Source organism: Neovison vison, chromosome 3, assembly GCF_020171115.1.
Source record: "Neovison vison isolate M4711 chromosome 3, ASM_NN_V1, whole genome shotgun sequence".
NCBI classification, from domain to species: domain Eukaryota; kingdom Metazoa; phylum Chordata; class Mammalia; order Carnivora; family Mustelidae; genus Neogale; species Neogale vison.
The window spans coordinates 148,947,339-148,970,503 of record NC_058093.1 but is presented as its reverse complement, the minus strand read 5'-3'; the positions used below and the strand labels follow the sequence as shown (position 1 = coordinate 148,970,503).

The 23,165-nt window shown below is 51.1% G+C and overlaps 1 protein-coding gene across 2 annotated transcripts in view; it reads left to right on the top strand.

The window, feature by feature from the left end:
- Positions 1-23,165, top strand: part of CTIF (cap binding complex dependent translation initiation factor) — a 281,396-nt gene that overhangs the window by 64,692 nt on the left and 193,539 nt on the right. For both annotated transcript variants that reach the window (XM_044243025.1, XM_044243023.1), the window contains exon 2: positions 8,210-8,416. In XM_044243025.1, coding sequence (XP_044098960.1) covers positions 8,237-8,416 — 180 coding nt within the window. In that variant the 5' untranslated portion in view covers positions 8,210-8,236. The remainder of the gene's footprint in view (positions 1-8,209; positions 8,417-23,165) is intronic.

The window sequence follows — 23,165 nt, the reverse complement described above, 5'->3', positions numbered from 1 at the left end:
GGGCAATTGACTCTCAGCTCAGCAGGGGGTCTCTGGGCCAGCAGGCTGTTGAGGGGCTTGGAGTCTGGGGACCCGGGCTGCAGGCCCAGCTCTTTCCGTAGGCAACTGAGAGGCTCCTGGCAAGTTGTTCCCCTTCTCTGGGCTCCAGCGTCCGCATCTGCCCAGGGGAGGGCCCAGTACCATCTTGTTCTCTAAGGACCACTGAGGTCACCAAGCTTCTGTTTCAGGAGCCCCTTTGGCTTCTCCGACCAATGGGATTGGTCTGGGCCTCTAGCTTGGCATTGCTGGGCCCTGAGCAGGTGCTGTTGTGTGTGCCTGGCTGGGAGCCTCTGGGAGAAGTGGGAGGTCCCACGGTCCACCAGTGAATACTAATCCAGCATTTTCAAGGTTCTACCTCACCCCAAGGGAGACCTCAAAGCAGCACTGCCCCCTCCCCTACCCCACAGGGAGCTGACCTGCCAGCCCAAGGGTCAGGGTGGAGAATTTTCCAGACCAGGGCGAGATATCTGAATAAGGGAGGGAAGGGACATGAGAGGTTTTCTAGATCTTGGCTACTCAAAGCGAGCCCCTCTGACCTGAAAAAAACAACATAAGCTGGGAACTGATTAGAAATGCAGAATCCCAGGTTCTGCCTCCCAACTTTCAGAATCCGAAGCCTCATTCCAATAAGACGGCCTGTGATTCCTGCGGCAGGCGCGTGGAGGTCCGGAAGCACCGCTCCTGGCCACTTCACTTAACCCCTTGACCACACCTCGGAGAAGAAACACATCTTCCCCGAACAGGGGTAACACCGGTCCAATGGAGCAATCATTACGCCTGCAACGTCCGTCACTCCCTGATGGTTTCCATTCAGTGGTAGATTTTTAAATGCGGAAATCATGAGTTTATTTTACCGTAAGTTTATTTTAGAGCCCAGTAAATAACTGAGACAGTTTGCAAACCAGTTTGCAAACCAGTATGTTGGCTAACGCCCTGTCTGCCATCAGAGCGGCAGAGGGTTACAGCGCGGGAGGGGGCTGTTTGACATTTAGAGGACCCTGGGTGTCGTCCACATGACAGTCAATGTTGATTTCTTTTCTTAATTTTAAAAAGATTTTATTTTTTTATTTGAGAGAGAGAGAGATTGAGAGAGAGAATGAGCAGGGGGAAGGGCAGAGGGAGAAGCAGACTCTTCGCTGTACAGGGAGCCTGACATGGGGCTCAATCCCAGGACCCTGAGATCATGACCTGAGTCGAAGGCCGCCACTTAACCGATTGGGCCACTCAGACGCTCCATAAATGTTGATTTCTCCAGTCACCTCCAGCTCTGAGTGCATTCGAACTTTCCCATTTCTGGCGGTTGGGGACCAAAAGCTCTTGCATGCAGAGGGGTCCCCGAATCCCCCTGCCTTTCTTTGGCAAACACCAGTGTGGCCCAGAATCCTTGGGGCCAGTCCTGCCTGGACAGACAGAGTGGCAGGGCATGTGGGCTGCTGGTGGCTGGCGGGGGGAAGGGAAGGAAGCATTCTGTCTGGAGCCGTGTTTATACAGGAGATGGAGCGTGGGCTAAACTCCAAGGGGTGGGCTGGCCACAGGCATTGTGAAGGGGGCCCCCATGGCTTCCTTGGGAGTGCCGTGGGCGTCCTGTGTCCCTGAGCTGTGGCCTCTCTCTTCCTACTGTGTCAACAGGCGTCTGTGACCTGGCTTGGCCCACAGTGGGGGGCTGCCTGGCAGCCCCCAGAGAAGAGACCTCTCCTTACAGGCTCTGGGTGAAGGTGTCCATTGCCAGCACAGAAGGGAGCTAAGACAGGAAGAGGGGATGGGCTTCGTGTCCCCAGGAACCAACTTCTGGAGGGGGGCTGAGGGAGGGAGGCTATGGGGCGGTGTGGCTGTGGGAAAAGTGGGATGCAGATGGGGTGCCTGCATTCAATACAAGGTGAGCGGTGGTGATGTGCTGGGCCCCGCTGCTCTCCCACAGCTCAGACATGCCTACCTCTATCTGCAGAGGCGCAATATTGCTGGGATGGAGGGACAGACCCGTGAGCCCCAGCACCCCTGAGCACAGGAGCCCGGAGTAGGCCTCGTCCGGCGCCACACAGCTACCCTGCAGCTGGCCTGGGCTCCAAGAGGTGTGTCTACTTGCAGCAGCCAAAAGCCCCCAAAAGCCACATCAGGAAAGCAGAAAAAAAAAAATCAGTAATACAGAAATCGAGACCTTTCCAGGCTTCCTCTGTGCATTCCCAGAAAGGGACCCAGGGGGAGTTCCGTGCTGAGGGCCTGAGGACAAAGGGTTTGATGAAGGGCGAGGGGAGCCGTGCTGCCCTGTTTGGGGGCCTAGAATGATGGATTCCCTAGAGGAGGACTGGTGGCCGGGGAGGGGAGGCATGTCCTCTGGTTTGCAGGTCACCAAGTCATCTGGGCCATTGGAGGAGAAGGTAATGCCTCTCTAATGCCTGGCTGTTCTTAAAGGGATTGGCTAAATTTACAGCCACTAATGCCATTTGTCACTGGGCGCACACAAAGGCGTGCTGAGCCGGCTGGGACGGTTCCAGCTTCTTGTCTCTGGGGGCACATGGGGTGCCCGGTGATGTCAGCCTGCTGGTTTCCTCCAGATCTCTAACCCCTGACAATAGCGCCATGAGCTCTCACAGCCTCCAAGGCGGGCGTGGCCAGAAGGCTGGGGGAGAGAGAGACTTCTAGCCCTATCCAGAGAGCTCTCGTCAGCAGAAGCACCCCGAGTGCTGGTTTTGTAAGGGAACCACACTGCTCTGGGCAGAGGGGGCAGTGAGGGGAAGATTCAGCCGGGGTCTGAGTAGGGGAGCACGGGTGGGGAGAGGAAGAAGATGCCTTTTCATCCCAGAACACGAGTGGTTTTGTTTCTGGCCTTAAGAAAAGGCAGCCAGGCTCCCCTGACTCTAGTGGCAAGTCTATAAAAGGCTGGGGGGGGGCGGGGGGCTGGGGCTGGGATGGGGTCTCTGATCAACACCAGGAAGACAACGAGGGTTACGCCTTTCACCAGACAGCTGTGGATGGGTCTAAGTCCTATCTAGGCAGTGCAGGCCAAGGAGCCCCCCACCCCTGCTGTCCTTATGCAGGCCCAGCCCCTTTGCACCCCTCCTCAGGCTCTGCCCACCCGCAGGCTCTGGGCTGCCTGCCCTTCACAGCAAAACGCAGCCTCAGCGCTTTTCCCTGCTCCTGCGGCTTGCCTTTTTGTTCTGCGTCCATCACCTGGCAGCGTGGGTAGCGTGGGGAGGGCTGGCTGCATCGGCCTGGCCTGGCCTGGCGTGCCCCTCCACATTCTGGATGGCTGCCGCTGGAGGTGTCTCTTCTCATCCACCCTCTCCTTCCTTCTTCTCTGCGTGTCCCCCCGCCCCCCACGTCCTCTGGGATCCTGAAAACATAAGCTCCTCTTGCTGGCTCTCTCAGCTTAGCCAGCAGCCCGGCCCTGTGGGCAATTTCCCATCGGGAATTTGCTGTGAATGGGAAACACAGCCAGGAGGGGAGCACCCCAAGCCCTTGAGAGAGCATCCCTGTCTTTCCCTGGCCTGAGAATTTGTTCACCCTGTACATCCTGATTCCTTTTACCTTAAAAATAGAGCAGAGCTTCTAGGTACTCACCCCCAAAGAATCAAAAACAGGGACTCGGTTGTCACCCTGTGTTCCCAGCAGCGCTACTCACAAGAGCCGCAAGCAGACACAGCCCACCTATCCCTGGATGGATGACGGATTTACAAAACGGGGTCTCCGTGAATACTATGTACTGTAATACGACGTAGGATGTGGAATTCTGACACGTGCTCCCCCACGAATGAATCTGGAAAACATTATCCTAAGCAAAAGAAACCAGTCACAAAAGAATGAATGTTGTATGATTCCGCGTCCGTGAGGTCTTCGGAATAGACAGATCTGAGGAGCCAGAAGGGAAAGCAGCGGTTGCCAGGGGCTGAGAGGAGGGAAGTGGGAGTTGGAGTTGAATAGGCACAGAGTTTCTGCTTGGGGCACTGGAGAGTTCTGGAAATGCAGCGATGACGCTTCTCCAACATTGTGAATACACTTGATGCCACAGAACTGTGCACTTAAAAATGGCTCAGTGGTACATTTATGTTATGTGTATTTTACCACCATTTTAAAAAATGGAGTGTGGGTGTCTGACTGAACGCTATATCCCGAGCGCTGAGGAGACGGAGAAGGCGGACAGCACCCCCTTCCTGCTCCCTCCTCCCTCTTCTCTGCTAAGGAGGTAAAGCGCCCTGGTTGGGACTCATTCTGGAGTATACAGATGAGCCCAGGGGATACGTTAGCCTGGTTCCCTCTGGGGAAGTGGAGTCCCTGGACAGATGGGAATGGGCGTCCCTGGGGAGAGTGACACAGGAAGGAGGGCCCGGGAAAGGGGTGTTATGGATCTGGTCCCCACTGTGGGCAGCTGGGCTCCGTCCCCTGGGACCTGCTGAGGGACCACGAAGAACACACCTCGGTGGCTGCGAGAGACCGAGGAGGGAGTGTCTGTTGTCGGGGGGCTGCCCCAGGAGCCGTTAGCGCCTCGCACTCTGCCAGGGCACAGGGGCCAGGCACCAGGGGGGCCCTGCTGGTTTCTGCCGGAGTGTGTCCGAGGAACCCTGGGCAGATGCGTTCGGGGCAGCTGAGGGGAGATGCTATTGGCCTCACCGTGTGACTCTGATGGGAACAGGAGGGCCACCACAAGGATGTGAGGACACACAAGTCATCCAAAAGTGACCAGTGGGGGATTCCTCTGTGTCCCTCTGGGCACGAAACTTGGACAGACTGGGAATGGATCTCATGGCCTGTCCTTTTCTGCAGTGATCATGGAGCCCGGATCCCTCACAGGACTGTGGTGTGGCCTGGTGCGGGGCCTGTGGGAGCCTGGGAGAGCCCAGCAGAGCAGGCCAGAGCGGCTGCCACTGCAGGCAGAACCAGGCCCTTGATCCTCCTGGAAACACTCCTGTCTAGTTCTTGCAAAGCCCAGTCCTCCACCTGTCCCTGGAAAGTGTGCCAGGAGGCCCTTGATAAGATCTTAAGTCTTCGAGGAATAATGGGCATGGCCTTAGACACTGGCTTTCCTGTGGGCAGCTCCTTTTTCAACCCTCTCTGGACATCAGCCTTATCTCCCCCACCCCCCGGAGGCCGGCCATCTGCCCAGCGCCGGACAGAGAGCTGGGCACAGAGCCCAGCCCGCTAGAGCCTGTAGCCCGGTGGGGAGTAAGAGGCACACACCCCGCTTGAAGCATACACTGGGCTTGGAAGGGTAGTGGAGAATGGGAAGTGGGAGACATCCTGAGGGCCTGAGCAGGCTGCTAGGAGGTGGGATGAAGAGGCAGTGGGGGGTAGGGGCGCCTGGACCTGTGCTGTGCAAACTTGAGCCAGTTACCTAACCTCTCTGAACCTCAGTTTTCACTTCTAAGTAGTGTATTTATACCAGTTTCATGGCGTTATCGTGAGGGGTGAGTGGCAAAAGGCATATAAATTGCTGAGAACAGTGGCTGGCACATGATATGGGCCCAGGGCACTTGAGCCATTCCTGTTATTAGAAATCAGAGTATCCATGCCCATGGGCCAAGGTGGGGTAGATCCTTTGTCCACTAGCCCAGTCTGAGAGCAAGGGCTTGTGCTGGTTGCCAGATGGCCTCTGAGACACTGTTCTAACATTGTGTGAGTGTAAGGACGTCTAGATTTTGTAGGCAGAAGGAAGGGAACCTGTCTCTGGGTGAGGGGCACGATGTGAGCAAAAGCAGAGGCCAAGAGAGCATCACATGTTAGTTTTCTATGGCCTTGTAACAAACTGCTACAAACTTGGTGTCTTAAACCAATACCTGCTTATTATCTCACAGTTCTAAAAGTCAGAAGGCCAGCTCAGTAAGTCATGAGACAACCCCAAGTGTCAGCCAGGTGGAGTTCTCATTTGGAGACTGGCGGGCCAAGTCTGCTCCCAGGCTCATCGATTGCTGGCAGAAATCACTTACTTGTAGGACTTGGGTGTTGTTGTAGGACTGGGGTGCCCTTCTCCTTGCTGGTCATTGACCAGGGATTTCTTCTCTTGATCCCAGGACTCTGCGTGCTTTCTTTGCATGCGCTTCTTCTTCAAACCAGCAACAGTGTGTTGCGCCTTTCTTATGTTTTGAATCTCTGTCTCTACCTCCCATCCCGGTTTTAAGGATCTCATGGCACTGCATGAGACCTTCCTGAATAGTCATTTTAAGGTCTGCTGATTGGGAATTTAGTTATATTTGCAAAATCCCTTCCCAGGAGTAGCTAGATTAGTGTTTGATTGAGTAACTGGGAGAAGGTGTACACCCAGAACCTACTTAGGGTTCTGCCTACCACATGTGGCCAGTAGAAGAAGTAGGGCAAGAGAGGGTCGTGGGCAACCATTGGAGCAGGAGGGCTAAGGCGGGCCTTGGTGGTAGAAAGGATATAAGCCTGCTGTAGGCCTTGAATGGCAGGTGGATGAAGGGGCCTCCTGGGACATCCCCGCCTTCACCTCCCCCCATGGCGCTACACCACTCGGTGTGCTTCTCCCCAGTCCGAGCCAACTCCCTGTAGACCCGCTGTCACCCTCTGAGGAGGACACCCAGGCCCAAAACTTTGGACTCTTCCTTCTGGGTCAGGTGGACATACCCAGGAGCCCCCGGGCTGCAGAGCTCAAGAACCCAGAATCAGCACTACTCGGTTCCGCAGCAACAGACCTGGCGCCCTGTGGAGGCAGGGAAATGCAGCCGAACACCAAAATATGAGCCAGGAAATCAGTTGAGGAATGTGTGTGTCCCCCCGGGCAGCTCTTCTTGCCCACCACCAGCACCAACTTCAGAAAAGCCCGAGGACGGTCCAGGGGAGTCCATATTCATGGTCTCAGCAGCATTTCTGGAGCCCAGTGCCCTCTTCTGGATCCATTACAGTTGAAAACTCAACAAACCCTTGATAGCTGGTGAATAGCTATGTTCCCAAAAAGTTCTCAGTAATCTAAGGTCTTGAAATTCAAATGCTCCTTTCAATATTCGAGGACCTTACCTTTATTATGCACAGTCCCTTCCTGGATACATGCAGTCCCTTGCGGTCCCAGAGCCCTGTGCACTCCTTGTGTATCTACTGGGGGTCATTTGGTAGAATATCACTCCACTCGTTCCGATGATGAAACCCCACGCAGGCTGGGCTTCCTCCAACATGAATGCAGTCCCCCAGAGAAAGCAGTGATTTTCTGATGATGAAAGGGACACCAGATAAGCCTTGAAGCCCCTTCCCATCTGGCCTAGAGCCTGTCAGAAGGAAGGGGAGGGTCTCTGATGGGAAGGGACCTAGAGGTGAAAAAGGTTCCAGTTCTCCCCACTTGCAGGTGGGGTCCGGTGGGGGTTTGAGGGATAGGAGTGGGCTCCTGCGATGGCTGGGTTGACCCAGTCCAGTCAGGGAAGGACGGCGGTTCTGCAGGTGGCCGTCAGCGGGTAACCCCAGAAGGCCAGCCACGTTAAGCCAGGCCAGCATGGAGAGAGGGCCCGAGGGCTCATGGGAGAGCCACGTGCCTATGAGGGGTGGCCAGATGGCGCTGTTGGCTGGCCCATGCTCTCCCAGACTCTTCATACTCTGTCATTAAAAACCAGTCATGTCCTTCCATGACCGAGCGTAATGTGTCCTGAGGAGCTGCAGCATAACAAGGCTGCAAAGTTGTGTGTAGACCATCAAGGCCTGCAGGCCTCACCTGATTTAGGGGGCCATGTGGTGTCCCCAGAGAAAGCATCTCTTTAGAAGGAGACCCTGTAGGGGGTTTGTGTCTGGAGACCCTGGTATGTCCCAGTGCTTGGGTCCGGGCTGTCAAAGCCCGTGGTCTGTTTCTTTCTGTTTTGTGGTAGACTTGGCTAACCCCAGGTGGGGAAGCCGGGCCTGGCAGGGGGGCTGGGTCTGCATCCTGCAGAATCCCCGGTGGTAAGGCCCAGGTGTGGACTAACGCCCAACGCTGCACAAGTACTGCGTGGCCTCCTTAGGCGCGCTGCCTGCCTTCTCTGGGCCTCAGCTTCCCTCCACGTGCAGGGGGAGTTGCAGCACAGTCTTCACCCTGAAGGCAAACTGGCGCCCCACTGACTTCTGTGGGTTGCTGGGAGGCTGGGAGGCTGGGACGGAGGAGAGGACGTCCCAAGAGCGCTCCGGGGAGTGGTTCTCAACCGGGCATCATCCGCACCTCCCTCCAGCTGTGTCTCACCCCTCCCCGCTCTTCTGTCTCCTGCAGCCCCTGCGCAGCCCCTGAGCTGGAGGGATGGAGAACTCCTCCGCTGCGTCTGCCTCATCCGAGGCTGGGAGCAGCCGCTCCCAGGAGATCGAGGAGCTGGAGCGCTTCATTGACAGCTATGTGCTTGAATACCAGGTGCAGGGGCTGCTGGCCGACAAGACGGAGGGGGACGGCGAGAGCGAGCAGACGCAGTCACACATCTCCCAGGTGAGTGCCGGCGGGGCCTGGGCAGGTGCAGGTTCCAGTGCAGGGGGGTGAGGGACCCTAAATCCAGGGAGCGTCTAGCCGCCTGGCCCTTAATTCTGAGGCACGGCTGGCCCCGGGTGGTAAAGCCTGGGATCCAGGCAGGGAGTCCCTCGGCTCCACTGCGCCTCCGTCCTGCCCCACTGGGCCACCTTGGCCCAGCCAGACTCAAAATTCATTGGACACAGATTTACTGAGAGCCTGCTACGTGCTAGGCACAGTTCCCTGTCCTCCATGAGCTTGTGTTCTAGGAGACTTCTGGAGATTGTGGCTTCTCCAGCATGCGCATCACAAAAGGCTGTAACTTGGGAACATTTTCTCTGATTTCAAATACAGGCTGTTGTTGGCAGCCAAAGAGCTGGTCTCAGGCACTCATCAGGGGCTCTGTGTGCCGGCCCTATGTAGGTGCCCAAGGCATTCTGAGCAGAGTGTCAGGTTGGTGTCGTCTGGCCATGGGCTAGTCTGTGGCAGCGCTGGGCTTGGGTGGAAAACAGACTTGCTGACTGTGGGCCAAGATTTGGAAACCTGAAGTTCTCAAGAATAAAGTGTGAGCCATTAGGGGTCATGGTGATGTCACATGCATCTTTCCTTAATACTGTAAATCCCCAGGAGATATTGCTTCAAGAGTTTGTTCCAAATGTCCTTCTAGCTGTCTCTGTGACTTCAGGCAAACCTCTCAGCTTCTCTGAGTCTTGATTTTCTTAGCGGGTGAATAGGGATTATCCTGTTGCCTCAGGAATATTAGAAGGTAAAAGGGGATCAGAGGCTCCCAAAGCTACAGAAAAGCAGGGTGTTTTCTGCACAAGGAGACACAGGATGCATTCCTCCTCCTGTTCAGGATCTGGATCTTGGGTGTTCACGTCTTGCTCTTGTTGTCCTACCTCAAGCCGGGTCTCCTCTGACCAATAGAGGGGGACCACCTGGGTACCCTGCTTTAGAGAAAAAGCCAAGTGCAACTAGTGGGCTCACTGTTTGGGTGGGCAGAAGACTCAGACCCTCTGGTCATTCAGAAAGCCAGAGGAAACCTGGAACTCGTGACCGGGGGTGAACCTGGGACATTTGGAAGCCATAATGATCCTACACCTTACCCCACAAAGGCAGGGAAGAGAAAAACTGGCCCTGAGAGAGAAGTGATGCTTTCCTCTGTGTCTTTAAAGTTCAAAATTTTCTCTGCAAGCACGTATCTAGCATCTCCCATGTGTCCGACACCGTTCTGGGGCTGGGTATCTGGGGGCAAGCAAAAGAGGCATAAAGTTCTGCCTTCAAGGGCCTTACATTCTAGGGATGGGTAACGATTGCTGTGCAGAAAAATAAATTAAGAAAACAAAATAGGGAGTGATGAGCACGGGGAGGGGTTTGTAGTTTTAAGTAGAAATATAAGGGAAGATGTCACCGAAGTAGGTGAGGGGCTAGCAAAGGCCCAGCTGGAGGAGTATCCTGGGTCAGCAAGGTGACCAAGGTGCAGAGCAAAAGGGAGAGCCAGAGGGGATGAGTCAGGGAGAAAAGGGGGTCACATTGATAACAAGTGCAGGCGCCGAGCCGGGGGGTCTGCCGGCACTGAGCAAGCCCGGTTGGGAGGAGGGACCCATCAGGCGGGATGTGTTCAAGGAGATGGGGGGTGGTTTAGCTGTGTCGACAGCAGGTGCTGGGCCTGGAAGAGGAAGACCGAGAAGGACCTGATAAGCTGTGGGGGCTCATGAGGGGACCCTGCCTAGAGAGGTGCCCATCAAGGAGCAGGGGCTAATGTTCAGGAGATGGGTTGCAGATGGGGAGGGTAATACGGATCCTCTGTGTATTACAGGGGTGTCTCTGTAAAGGGGAGAGACCTGGGTTTTGGGGAAGCAAAGTCAAAACGGGAGCATCTACAATATGTTGTGCATGGATGGGAGTGGTCTGGGGCAGAGGGAAGGCTCTGTGGAGCTGTGGCCTTGAGTAGAGGAGAAGGTTTGACCTTGGCTCGGGTCCCCAAAGGCTCACCCACGATCACAGAGGGAGGCTTTTCCAGGCTTGTAGCCGTGCTTCCAGAATGACCCCCCATTCAGCCACAATGGTGCAGGTGCAGGTGCCGAGTTACAGAACTGAATTTAACTGGGACTGAGGTTTCTCTGGGCAGTGACGCTGGAGGGAAAGAAGGGCGGGGGGCAGGGGTAGAAGGAGTCAGGACAGCACATTCCCTGACACTGAGCCAGGCGAGGACAGGAGTGAGGACCCAAGGCAGAGAGAGCTGCTGAAGGGTGGTGGGTCAGTGGACTGGGGGTCCCAGGGAGTGGGTGAGTGGCTGGAGTCCTGCAGGAGTGAACAGCAAAGGGGAGTGCCTAGGAGTGGGCGTTTGGAGTCCAGGGCAGGAGGTGCAGCAGCAGGCAGTGGAAGGCTGGGCACAAGCATGGAGGTGTTGAGCGGAGAAGAGATCAAGAGGAGGGCTGGGGAGCTGATTGGCAGGGCAGAGAAGCTACTGTCACTGATGTCGACATGTGCCAGAAAAGGTGGCCATGATCCAGAACAGCCTTAAGGAGTACAGAAACTGAGGCGGCGGTGGGTGAACGGGGGTCTACAGGTGATTGCGCGGAGCAGGTGCCTTGTCTGAGGATGTGTCAGTTTCAACCGCCTTTATCGTACACTTAGCAGTAGCATCCCCTGAAGTGGCCAGGAGAAGGGACGGGCTCAGACTAGACTGGACCATTTCCATGGGAAATGAACCTCTTTGGGTCGTGGAGGGCAGGAAGGGGAGGGAATTAGGTGGACAGACTCTTGCATACTCCAAGCCCCGTGGGTGGGGCGCGGGGCTGGCCGGCCCATACTGCCTGCCTCCCAGACGGTTGTGGCCTCCCACGGCCTACAGCGGGGTCCCGTTTGGAGACTCCTCCTCCTGAGGTAGGCTCCTTTCATAGGAGGAGTGTCCAAAGATGCCATGAAGCTTTACTCCAGAGGAATACCTGGCCCACGGTAGAATTTCTGTTCCCACAGTAGTCACTGGGGAGAAAATTCTGTAGGCAGGGCCCCTCCTGGTATCTCTGGCCTCCCTGTGCTCTCTCGCTCTGGGCCTTGCCCTTGTGGCTCCTGCTTGGATGTCCACATCTGCAGGGGCTTTCAAACAGATGTTTGTTGGGAGGCTGTGTGGAAAACATGGCCACTTCCAACATCCGATGTGTTCTTAAACTTCCTGCAATCTCTGAAATTCCCTGGAAGAATGGGAACACCTGGCAAGAGCCTGGGGTCTGCCTGTGTGCCGATGGCCAAGGAGGGATGTTTTAACCCGATGCCCACCAAACCCACTACCAGACGCTCACAGACACAGCTGGGGAGCGGACTCCAGAGGAAGGGCGGCAGTGGATAGCTTTTGGCAAGGCTGGGGTTAGATGTATTTATATAGCACACTCTTTAAAAAAAATAATAAAGTCTCTGTTGACAAAGCTTTTTTTTTTTAATTTAATTTAATTTTTTTATTTGACAGAGAGAGAGATCACAAGTAGGCAGAGGGTGGGGGAAGCAGGCTCCCTGCTGAGCAGAGAGCCTGATGTGGGGTTTGATCCCAGGACCCTGAGATCATAACCTGAGCCGAAGGCAGTGGCTTAACCCACTGAGCCACCCAGGTGCCCCATCTGTTGACAAAGCTTTAAGGAAAGTCTTTCTGCTAGAGCCTTTTTGCTTTTTCTTATTTAACCTGATGACTATTTTAAATGGAGGCGAAGAACCAAAACAAAACAAAACAAAATCCTCAGAGAATGTCCCCATCTGCCTGTCTGCGGTGGTGTTTTGATGTCTCTGGGAGAGGAAAATTGGAAGAATCTTGGAAACGTTGAGAAAACTTGAGAGAGTGGAGAATAATGTTGCTTTTCAGTTGGTGAGATCATTTTTTTTAGGATATGAGAGATGATGGTTGGCCCTCAGAAGAAAATGCCTCATGAAGCTTGTACAGTTGTGTTCTCCCCCCTCCCCTCCTTTAGCAACAAGTAGGAAGAAAGATGGATGGACGAAGGGAAAGATCGATGGATGAATGGAAAGAGATTAGATAGAGAAGATAGGTAGATAGAGTGAGCCAGTGAGCTTCCTTTTCTTTAGATGAGTAACCAAGAGAATGTATGTTCTACATTTCCCAATGCTTTGGGGATACCATATTTAAAATTATGGGGCACCTGGGTGGCTCAGTGGGTTAAGGCTCTGCCTTTGGCTCAGGCCATGATCCCAGTGTCCTGGGATTGAGCCCTGCATCGGGCTCTCTGCACAGTAGAGAGACTGCTTCCCCGCGCCCCCCTGCCCCGTCTACTTGTGATCTCTGTCAAATAAATAAATAAAATCTTAAAAAATAAATAAAATAAAATTACATGCCCCCCCATATACATATCAGGAGTGCCTGCCTTCCAGTGGATTCCAAGTCCATAAGGCACGTCCTGAAAGTTGTCTTCCCTCTGTCTTTGAGAGAACGAAGGATAATAGCCCTGTTCCACAGGAGAGAAGCCTGCTGGAGGACAGAGGTGGGAAGGGACCAAACCACACTGCTTCATGGTGGCTGAGCTAGGCCCCAGTCCTTCCCTCCTCACTTCTGGCCGCCTGCCTCGAGCTCCACTGTCAAATGCATAGAACGTAAGAACATTGTAAAGAGCAGATATATTGAAGGTGAAATGAACCAGTGAGGGTGAAAAGAACTTCCTCTGGTCCTTTTTGAGGATGTCGGGCACTTAAGGCTCCTAGGCTTTGTCTAAAATGCTGAGTGTCCTTCACAAGACCAGTGTAACCATGTGGATAGGAAGAATGGGATACAAATATTCAGGTTGGCATGACTTCTCTCACTCAGCATGTTTTTCCTTCTCTTTCTCATCGTGTTTTTCCTCCATTCTGCCTTCCCTGTTCGCTGTTCCCTCATCCCCCTTCTATCCCATTCCTTCGTTGCCTCCTGCCCTTTGCACCCACTCCCCTGCTGACTTTGCTTGGAGGAGGAAGCCCTCAGTGGTGGACCACCCATGAAAGGCTTAACTGAAGAAGTGAGTTGAAGGGGAATTGTGGGACACTTGAGCATGGGGGCCTCAACTTCTTAGAGAGAGGATTCATTTTTACTTACATGAGTACTCTATGCATAGTTCTTAGGATACACAAAATTCTAATATTAGCAATAAAATTTCCCTTAGCTGCTACCTCTTACCACCACCTTGATTGGTGAGTGAACTTCATCCTTTTTCTTGCTTTTACCAACCTATATATAACATAGGACTTACAGAAGCACATTATTTCAAAATCATAAGTCAGGGATGCCTGGGTGGCTCAGTCGGTTAAGCATCTGCCTTCAGCTCAGGCCATGATCTCAGGGTCCTGGGATTGGGTCCTGCATTGGGCTCCTTGCTCAGCAGGAAGCCTGCTTCTCCCTCTCCCTCAGCCTGCCAATCTCTCTCCTGTGTGCTCTCTCTCCCTGACAAATAAATTTTTTTTAAAAACTCACTAATCATAGCCAATGAATATATTGTTCAAAAACCTACATCTTTTACCTTGCTGTATGCCCCAGGGATTCTTCCAGCCTTGTACACCCATGGTGTTCTTTTTAATGGCTACATCGTAGTCTGTGCCATGGATGTTCCATAGTTACATGCACCTGCTGAGGGGGATTCAAGGAACTTCTGAGTTTTCCCCTGGAAATGTAAGATATGTCAACGAATGTTACAGAACGTGCTTCCTCCTGCACATGTAAGAGTGTTTATTTAGGTAGATACTGAGAAATAGAATCATTTTTAATAGCTATTGTCAGATTGTTTCCTAGAATGTTCTGTGTTTCATGCCACCACCGGTGTATTGAGACAGATTATCTCTTGGCCTCTTAATTTGCATTTTCTTGGTGTCTAGTGAAGTTGCGCCCTTTTTAGTCTGATTACCTGCCTTTTTTTAATGAGTTAAAATTTTATTTTACTTTTAAAACAACAATTGGAAAAACAGAGGTAATCAGGAAACAGAGGAAGAAACCCAGCATGACTTTGTGATACAACTAATGTTATATAGGGTACTGTTTTTTCTTTATGTACCTTTTACAGTGTTGAACTCGCATACCTGTAATTTATAACATAGTCACTTTTTTAGCATGATCTAGACTTTGTTTGGTGGGTTGTGACACAAAGTATAATTGTTTTAAATCTGCCTCTGTGAATCACTATTGGTTTAAGAGTGAAGTATAATTAGAGCTGAGGTTTTGTTCATTCAAGCCCTGTTCTAGGCTCTGGGGATAAACTCAAGAACAGAATGAACCATAATCCCTGCCCCCCACCCATCTCCCAGGCTTCCTTTCGAATGGAGAAATACCGATGACAGACCAAGAAGGAAATAGGATGGTAGAAGGTGTTCTGCACCTGAGTCGGCAGGAGAGGGGTTGGCTCTGGGCTGTCCCAGGGAGCTTACTCAGACTTTAGAGCAAAGACTTGAAGAAAGTAAGAAAATGAGGCCATGTGGGAACCAGTGTTACAGGCAAAGGGAATGCTGAGGGCCCAACTCTGGTGTAGGAGTGTGTCCTGCTTCGAGGAACAGCTTGGGGGCCATTCTGGCTGGAGCAGAGTGAGCAAGGGAGAGTGTCATAGAAGAGGCAATCCGCAGGGCCTTTCTCTCCCTGGTGTGGACTCTGGCATTTTCTCTAGTGAGATGGGATGGTGCTAAAGGGTTTTGAGCAGAGGACAGGTATGGTATGACTGGCTACTTAGGGTCACTCGGGAGGCTGTGAGGAGAAGAGGCTATGGAAGGAGCTGGCAGTGGGGAGTGGTCAGGAAAGGAAGCGGGGAGACCAGGAAGCTGTTTGGCTGGTGCAGGCAAGAGGTGATGGTGGCTCAGAGCCATGGGGTCACTGTGCAGGTGGTAAGGGGCAGTCTTGTTATACCTGAAAAGTACAGATAATGTGGGGGCGCCTGGGTGGCTCAGTGGGTTGGGCTGCTGCCTTCGGCTCGGGTCATAATCTCAGTCCTGGGATTGAGTCCCGCATTGGGCTCTCTGCTCGGCGGGGAGCCTGCTTCCTCCTCTCTCTCTCTGCCTGCCTCTCTGCCTGCTTGTGGTCTCTCTTTGTCAAATAAATAAATAAAATCTTGAAAAAAAAAAGTACAGATAATGTGATCTTCTGATGAATAACCTTGAGGATTTTAGCCTGAGTGACTGGAAGAACAGACTTTGCAGAAATGAGAGATATATAGGAAACCCCAAGAATAGCTTTGGAGAGCAAAGATCAAGAGTCAAGTTTTGGAACATGAAAGGTTTAAGATAGCATTAACGTCTCAGTGGAGATGCCAGTGAAGCAGGTGGGTGTGCAGAGATGGTGTTCAGAGGAGAGGAATGACCTGGAGACTTATATCTGTCAATGGCAGCATACGGATGGCATCTTAAGCCCAGGAATGAGCTTAGAGAAGAGGGTCTAAGATTGAGCCCTAGGAGACCGAGGAGATGAGCAGTAACTAACAGAAACACTGAAATGCATCCATGTTAACTCATTTGCTCTTCGCAACAATTCTGTGAAGATACTGTTATTGTTACCAGTTTACAGGGGAGGAAACTAAGGCACAGAGAGGTTGAATAAGCAGAGCAAGGTCACACAGCAAATGTGTGGCCAGTCTGAGGTCTGAACCAGGTGGTCTTACTCCAGTTGTCATCCACTTAACCTCTCTCCTATTGGTAGTTCCTGTTCATTATTGTGGGAAGGGGGGACAGGAATTGAGTCTTAGGGATAAGGTGGCTTGTCCAAGTTGAGAGAGTAGTAGAAGCAGGAGTGAGAATTCAAGATTCACTGCGTCAAGAACTGGAGCTCCCGATCACTCCATTACGCCGCCTCTACAACAGGAAAGTTGTGGGGTTTTTTTGTTTTCGTTTTCGTTTTTCTTTTTCTTTTTTTTTTTTTTTAAAGATTTTATTTATTTATTTGTCAGAGAGAGAGGGAGAGAGAGTGAGCACAGGCAGGCAGAGAGGCAGGCAGAGAGAGAAGCAGGCTCCCTGCCGAGCAAGGAGCCGGATGCGGGACTCGATCCCAGGACGCTGGGATCATGACCCGAGCCGAAGGCAGCTGCTCAACCAACTGAGCCACCCAGGCGTTCTTTTTCTTTTTAAGACATGTGCATAAAGCCTTTGTTCCTCTCTCAAATCTCAGCCCTAGGGCAGTGCCTCCTCCCTCTCACACACAAGGCTTTTCTGGAGCATGACAGGGATGGAGAGGGGGCTGCCCACCCGTCTCCGCTCCCACCTCCCCTTCTTGTTTCTCCTCTCCGTGAACAAGGAGCCCTCAAACTCTTCCCTGGGTGGTCCTACCACCCCCTTGATTAAGAAACCCTGAATAAGATGACTTTTTAAATGATTTTTCACTTTGAAATAAATATAGACATAAATAAAAATGTCAACAATAGTACCAAGAATCCCTGACTATCCTTCACCCGGAGCATCCGTTTTTCATATTTTACCACTTTGCTTTCTGCCTCTCACGTCTCTCTCTCGAGAGAGAAAGAGATTCTCAAAAGGGATTCTTTTTTTATGTATTTGAGAGTAAGGTGCAGACTCTCCTTTATTGCTAAACACTTCAATGTGTATTTTCTAAGAACAGGGACATTCTCTTACATAGTCATAGTATAGGAAATAAACACTGAAACAGTATTATTATTTAATGCATAGACTTTATATTTTACCAGTTTTCCCAGTAATATCCTTTATAGCATAAAAAGAAGGAAGGAAAGGTAGGAAGGAGGGAAGGAAGAAAGGAAAGGAGGAAACAAGGGAAAGGAAAAAAGGAAGGGAAGAAGAAAGAAATTGTAGGTTCCTCAAAAATTAAACATAGAATTACCATGTGATGCTGCAATTCTACTTCTGGATATATACCCCAAAGAATTCAAAACAAGGACATGGACAGATATTTATACACCCATATTCATAGCAGCATTTTTCACAATAGCCAAAAGGTGGAAATAACCCAAGTGCTCATCAGTAGATGACTGGATAAACCAACTGTGGGCTGTCCATACAATGAAAGAGTATTGAGGCTCAAGAAGAACAGGAAATCTTGTGACATGTGCAACATGGATGAACCTCGAGGACTTTATGCTCAGTGAAATAAGCCACCCACAAAGGGACAGCTACTATATGATTCCACTTGATGAGACACTGACAATAGCAAAGCTTGCAGAGAATGAAAGCAGAAGAGTGAAATGGGTGGAGGGGTTGGGAGGGCAGGAGTAGGGGGTGAGGGTTTGATGGGGACAGAGTTTCAGGCTGAGATGATGAAGTTAAGTCCTGGAGATGGGGCGTCTGGGTGGCTCAGTCGGTTGAGCATCTGCCCTTGGCTCAGATCATGATCCCAGGGTCCTGGGATTGAGTCCCACATGGGGCTCCCTGCTCACCGGGGAGTCTGCTTCTCCCTCTGCACACCCCACCCCACCCCCGCTCCTGCTCACTGTCCCTCAAAAAATAAATAAAATCTTAAAAAAAAAAAAAAAAAGGAAAGAAAAAGTCCTGGAGATAGATAGTGGTGACAGCTGCAGGATAATGTGAATGAACTTAATGCCGCTGAAATACACTCTTGAAAATGGTACATTTTATGTTCTGTATATTTTTCTATAATAAAAAAAATTTTCTGGTTCAGTGTCTAATCCAAGATCACACATTACATTTAGTATCCAACACTTTTATTGGCTCTTTGAATTAAAAGCTATTTATGCCTTTACTCATTCTGCCACTTTTTGGCTGTGTAACCCTGGGCAAGTTATCAGCCATGCTATGCCTCAGATCCTGTATTTGCAAAGTGGGCATAGGAAAGGGGCCTAGATGGCTATGAGGAGTAAATGTTAACATATGTCATAGGTGAGATGTAAATGAAATCTAGATACATTGCGACGAACTCATTTTTGTTATACATGCGCTCGCCACACGTAGCCATTCACTTGCCTTTCATTTTGCCCAGGATTCCTTTTGTCACACCAAGGATAGTCTAAAACTCCTATCTTGGCATTTGATCAACTTGGAATGTGCTGTTGACAGTGGGAGGCAGACATCGAGGGTTATTTTTCCTCACTTTCCTCCAGTTGTCTCAATCACAGTGTTGATTGATGATCTCTCCTTCCCCTGACTGGAAACACTAGCCTCATCATAATATAATCTAGGATCTGAATTCCCATTTGTACGTAGGTGCATGGATGCAGTTTTGCCATTTGTCTCTTTGTCTCATCCTGTACTGAGTCAACTTGCTGGTTTGGCTCAAGCCTTGTAATGTAGTTGGATATCCGGAAGTGCTGTCCCTGGGGGGCTTCATACCCCTGAAAAGTATACCCTCAGCCCCCCCCACTCTGTGCTTTTCCTCCCCCAGGGCCCCATGGGTTCCCCCTATCTTTTACCAAATCGGATCCTAAAATACTGTCTCTCCTGGGATGCAGATGACAAGAAAGCAGGTTATATTTTTTTATTATGAATTTTTTTAAATTTATTGCTTAAGATTAGTAAGTGATCTCTACACCCAATGTGGAGCTCAATCTTGTAACCCTGAAATGAAGAGTCACCTGCTCCCCGAGCCGAGCCAGCCAGGTGCCCCTGCTATGAGATAATTTAATTGTGCCGGTAAGAGCGAAGAGTAACAGAATAAGCATCTATTTTGGGTATAGAATAAGCATCTGTACTCCCCTGTTTATGAAGTCTTCACCCTGTGCCATCTGTGTTTCAGGTTTTTAAAGTAAGAAATAAATCATAGCAGCGAGCTGGAGGCCCCACACCACTCTCACGAATTCGATGTCCATCGTTTCCATATAGGAAAATGTCCCACTTTTCCTGCCTCCTTGTGTTCAGTGACCTTCTCAGGAGGACACCACTTCTTTCCCCAGAGGACTTGCTCCTAGCAGTGAACTGGTTTTCCTTGAAGGAGAAACTCTCTAGTGTGAAATCAGGCGGCAGGGGATGGGCCAGCTGGGCCTGCTCTCCAGGCAGAATCTTCTCTCCGTTCTAGAATCATCTCAGACAGATAAGGACAAATTTGGGGAAGGTCTGTGTCTGGAGATTTTTCTAGGTGATGGTTCCGAAAAGGCGAGGGGGAGGCAGTGGGTGGGGGCTAGGGCCTTGAAGCAATCCCAGCAGATGTGGGCAGGAGCTTTGGAGTGGGAAAGGGAGAGTTCCCAATGGGCTTTAGGGAGTTAGGAAGCAACCCTCATCCCTGCTGGTGGTGATCCCAGCCATCCCGGGACTGCTGCTCCTTAAGGCGCTGGAGCTGGGTGCCTTGTGAGCCCAGCCCCGTGGGCACAGCTTTGTGGGATAAGTGCAGGGATTCACACTGAATTCCTTCTTGGTTGAGGGGCTGGGGGCAGGAAAGCTATGCCCAGCTGGACCACAGTACCTTCTGCAACCACTTTGCCCAGGGACCTGCCTCTGTCCAGCCCTGACTGGGTCTCTGGGGTGGATTTCTGCAGGCTTGACCACCTTGCTTGCTCTCCTTCACACGGAGCAGCCCCTCTGCTTGCTGCTTGTCTGTACCACACTCCCAGATCCATTTCTTCATTTCCGTCTTTGCCTCTACTGCCAGTGGGAACCTGGATGCTGGACCCAAGCTTCCTCCCTGCTTCCCACCCTGCCCCCACCCGGGCTAGTTAGCCTTCCCTGACACGGCTCTGATGACGTCCTTCCCTAGCAAGGTCACCCCCCTTCTTCTGGCCCTGTCTACCGGAAAAGTCTCCCAGTACCTTGACCAGAGAGTCATGCTTGCTGCCATCAGCCTCTGAGCTGGCAGCTGTCCTACTGCTTATGTCCACATCCAGGCTCATGCTTCTCCGGGAATCCCCACTTGCCCATTTTCCTTCCCCGCACCCACCCCCCAACTGCCTGCCAAGGGCACGCTCTTCCTTCTCTCAGTCTCGCCATCCACATGGCATTGCTTTTATCAGAGGGCTTGCTTCTCCTGGGAAGGGAGCTTCCTTCTCCAAAAGTGCCTGAGAAATGGCTTCTGGTGGGCGGATACTGAGTTAAGAATGGCTTTGATGAAGAAGGGACATCTCTCAGGAGCTCGGGACCCCTCTCCGATAGCCTAACCGGGGGGCCAAGTTTGCCTCTACCAGTGAGTGAAACCTTAGCCTTTTCTCTGCTTGCTTGGCTAGAGGAGCCATTGTCCCCACCCTGTTTGCTCACCCCAGCAGTGTGCCCACCAACAAGTCATCGTTCCAGGAGATGTCACCCAGGTGCTCTGCAGCTGGGGATGAGGTGTTGGGGACACCTGGGTTGGGGGAAGCCTTTCTCCACAAGGCTGTCCTAGGATGGCGTGCAGGGCGTGTGATCCCAGCCTATATTTGCTGCATGCCTTGGCCATCCCAGCCAGGAAAGGAGAAGCCACTGCAAGGATATAAAAAATGTCTTTATAATAGTTTAAGCAGTTTATGCACATATGTATGTACGTATGTGTGTCTATATATGTCTATATATGTGTGTATACATACAGGTATGTATTACTTATTATTTTGAAATTATTTTAACTAAACTTAAAGGTATAAACATAGTCCAGCATGTTCCCACGGACCTGTCCAGCTTCCCCTAATACGAACACCTTACATCACCATCATACCGTCATGAGAACTCAGGAATTAACATTGGAATCATGGGACTTTATCTGAATTTCACTGGTTCTCCCACGAACGTCTGATTTTCTGTTCCAGGATCCAGACTGGCATCAAGTTGCCATGTCTCCTTATTCTCCTCTAATCTGTGTACCCTTCCTGGGTCTGGTTTTCCATGACCTTGACTCAAGGACTGCTGGTTACCTGTTTCCCAGAAAGTTGTTCTATTTGGGTTGCCTGGTGTTTCCTCCTGATTAGATGGAGGTTGTGCATTCTTGGCAAGAACGCTTCAGAAGGGATGGGCCATCTTCGGCACATCATACTGGGGAGTCCATGAAGCTGACAGGCTTCATTATGGCCAGTGTTATCCCCCCTCTCTCGGTTAAGGTGGTGTCTGGCGGATTTCTCACTTTCCTTCGCATAATTAATAAATATATCTATTATAATTAATAATTAATACAACTAGTAACTATCTTGGGGGAGATGCTTTGAGACTGCAAATATCCAGACAGAGGAAATTTATTCCAGGCAGTTGGTTACCCAGGTGATAGAACTAAGAAGCAAAAAAAAAAAAAAAAGAGAGATCAGCAATCCCACCTCCAGGCCTGAGGCACAGAAGGAGGAGAGATGGGTTGCCAAAGTCCAGGAGTCAAGATCATGACTCTTTACCTCTGGTGAGGTCTAGAGCCATGAAGGAGACACAGTCCCTGCCGGTAGGTCCCCCTGAAGCATAGAGGGAAGGGAGAAACGCCTTCTTCCTGCCTCCTAGTGGCAGAGCAGAGCTGGAAGCCAGCCAGCGCAGGAGTCTGGGAATCCCAGTCTGCAGGTTTCAGCTCCTCTGCAGTGCCCAGCTGGACATGTGCTCTAAGTGGATTTCAAACACTTGGTATGGAAAGAATATAAAAGATCTCATTAATAATGTTTTAGGAGCACTTGGGTGGCTCAGTCGGTTAAGGGCCCAGCTCTTGATTTTGGCACAGGTCATGATCTCAGGGTGGTGAGATCGAGCCCCACCTGGGGCTCCACACTCAGCATGGAATTGCTTGAGATTCTCCCTCCCTCTGCCCCTCCCCCCAACACATATGCGTGCATGCATGTTCTCGCTCGCTCTCTCTCAAATAAATAAATAAATCTTTTTTAAAAATAATGTTTTATATTAATTACCTGTTGAAGGGATCTTATTTTGGGTATATTGAGAGAAATAAAATATATTATTAAATTTAAGTTAACATTTTCCTTTGTAAAATCTGGCTGCTAAATCATTTAAAATTACCTCTGTGGCTCCTATGCTTGTGGCTCTCATGTTATTTTGTTTGGATAGCTAAGAGTGTACTGGTACCTGTAACAAAGGTCATGCCCTTGACCCACAGTCAGGAGGGTGTGGCCAGCTAAGGTTTTCCAATACCAGACTGCACTGGCCTTGGGCCATTCACGCTCACTCTGTTTTGACCAAGTCTGTCAAATATCGGTATTGGACTCCTCTGTTCTTTGTGTATCACACAGGGTGTAGGTCAAGGTCAGTGTTCAACATTAGCCTAAGGGGCTAGCTAGCATTTAACTAGCATAAATAGCATAATAAAAATACCACTAACTAGCATAATAAAAATACCACCACATAGCTCCATGGCACCTTACAGAAGAAAAGCTGTGCTGTTACTACTATTTCACATCTCTACGGTGTCTTTATAGGTTTACAGAAGTCCTTCATTTCAGCCTTGCAGTCAGCCAGCCTTGCTGGCTGCGTTTTGTAGGTGACCAGACAAAGCCTAGGAAATCCATGATTTCAGCAGCTCTCAAGCCTCTGGTGCATCATGAGGGCAGCTTGTCAAAATGCCGCAGCTCAGCCCCACCCTCACCGAGGGTGGAGGGTAGGGCCCAGGGACCTCTGTGTGGCAGGTTTAGGGGGATCTCAAGCAACTGGTCATCAGACCACACTTTGGGGTACCCCCGGTCTCTGAGCTCTTGAGGAGTGAGTGCTAGGGCTGAGTTGGAGCCAGGCTTCTGATGGCCAGTCTGGGGCTCTTCCTGTCATCCCATGGGCCCCTTGTCCCCTGGAGCTGGGTGCATGGGAAGTTCCACACGTCTGTGCCCCCCTCCAGCTCAGGCAGTCAGATACACTGCTGGTTGTTCAAAGTAAATAACTTGTGTCCTACGTGGTTGACTCTGCAAGGCAGCGGGTCTTGATCCTTCTGGTGGGC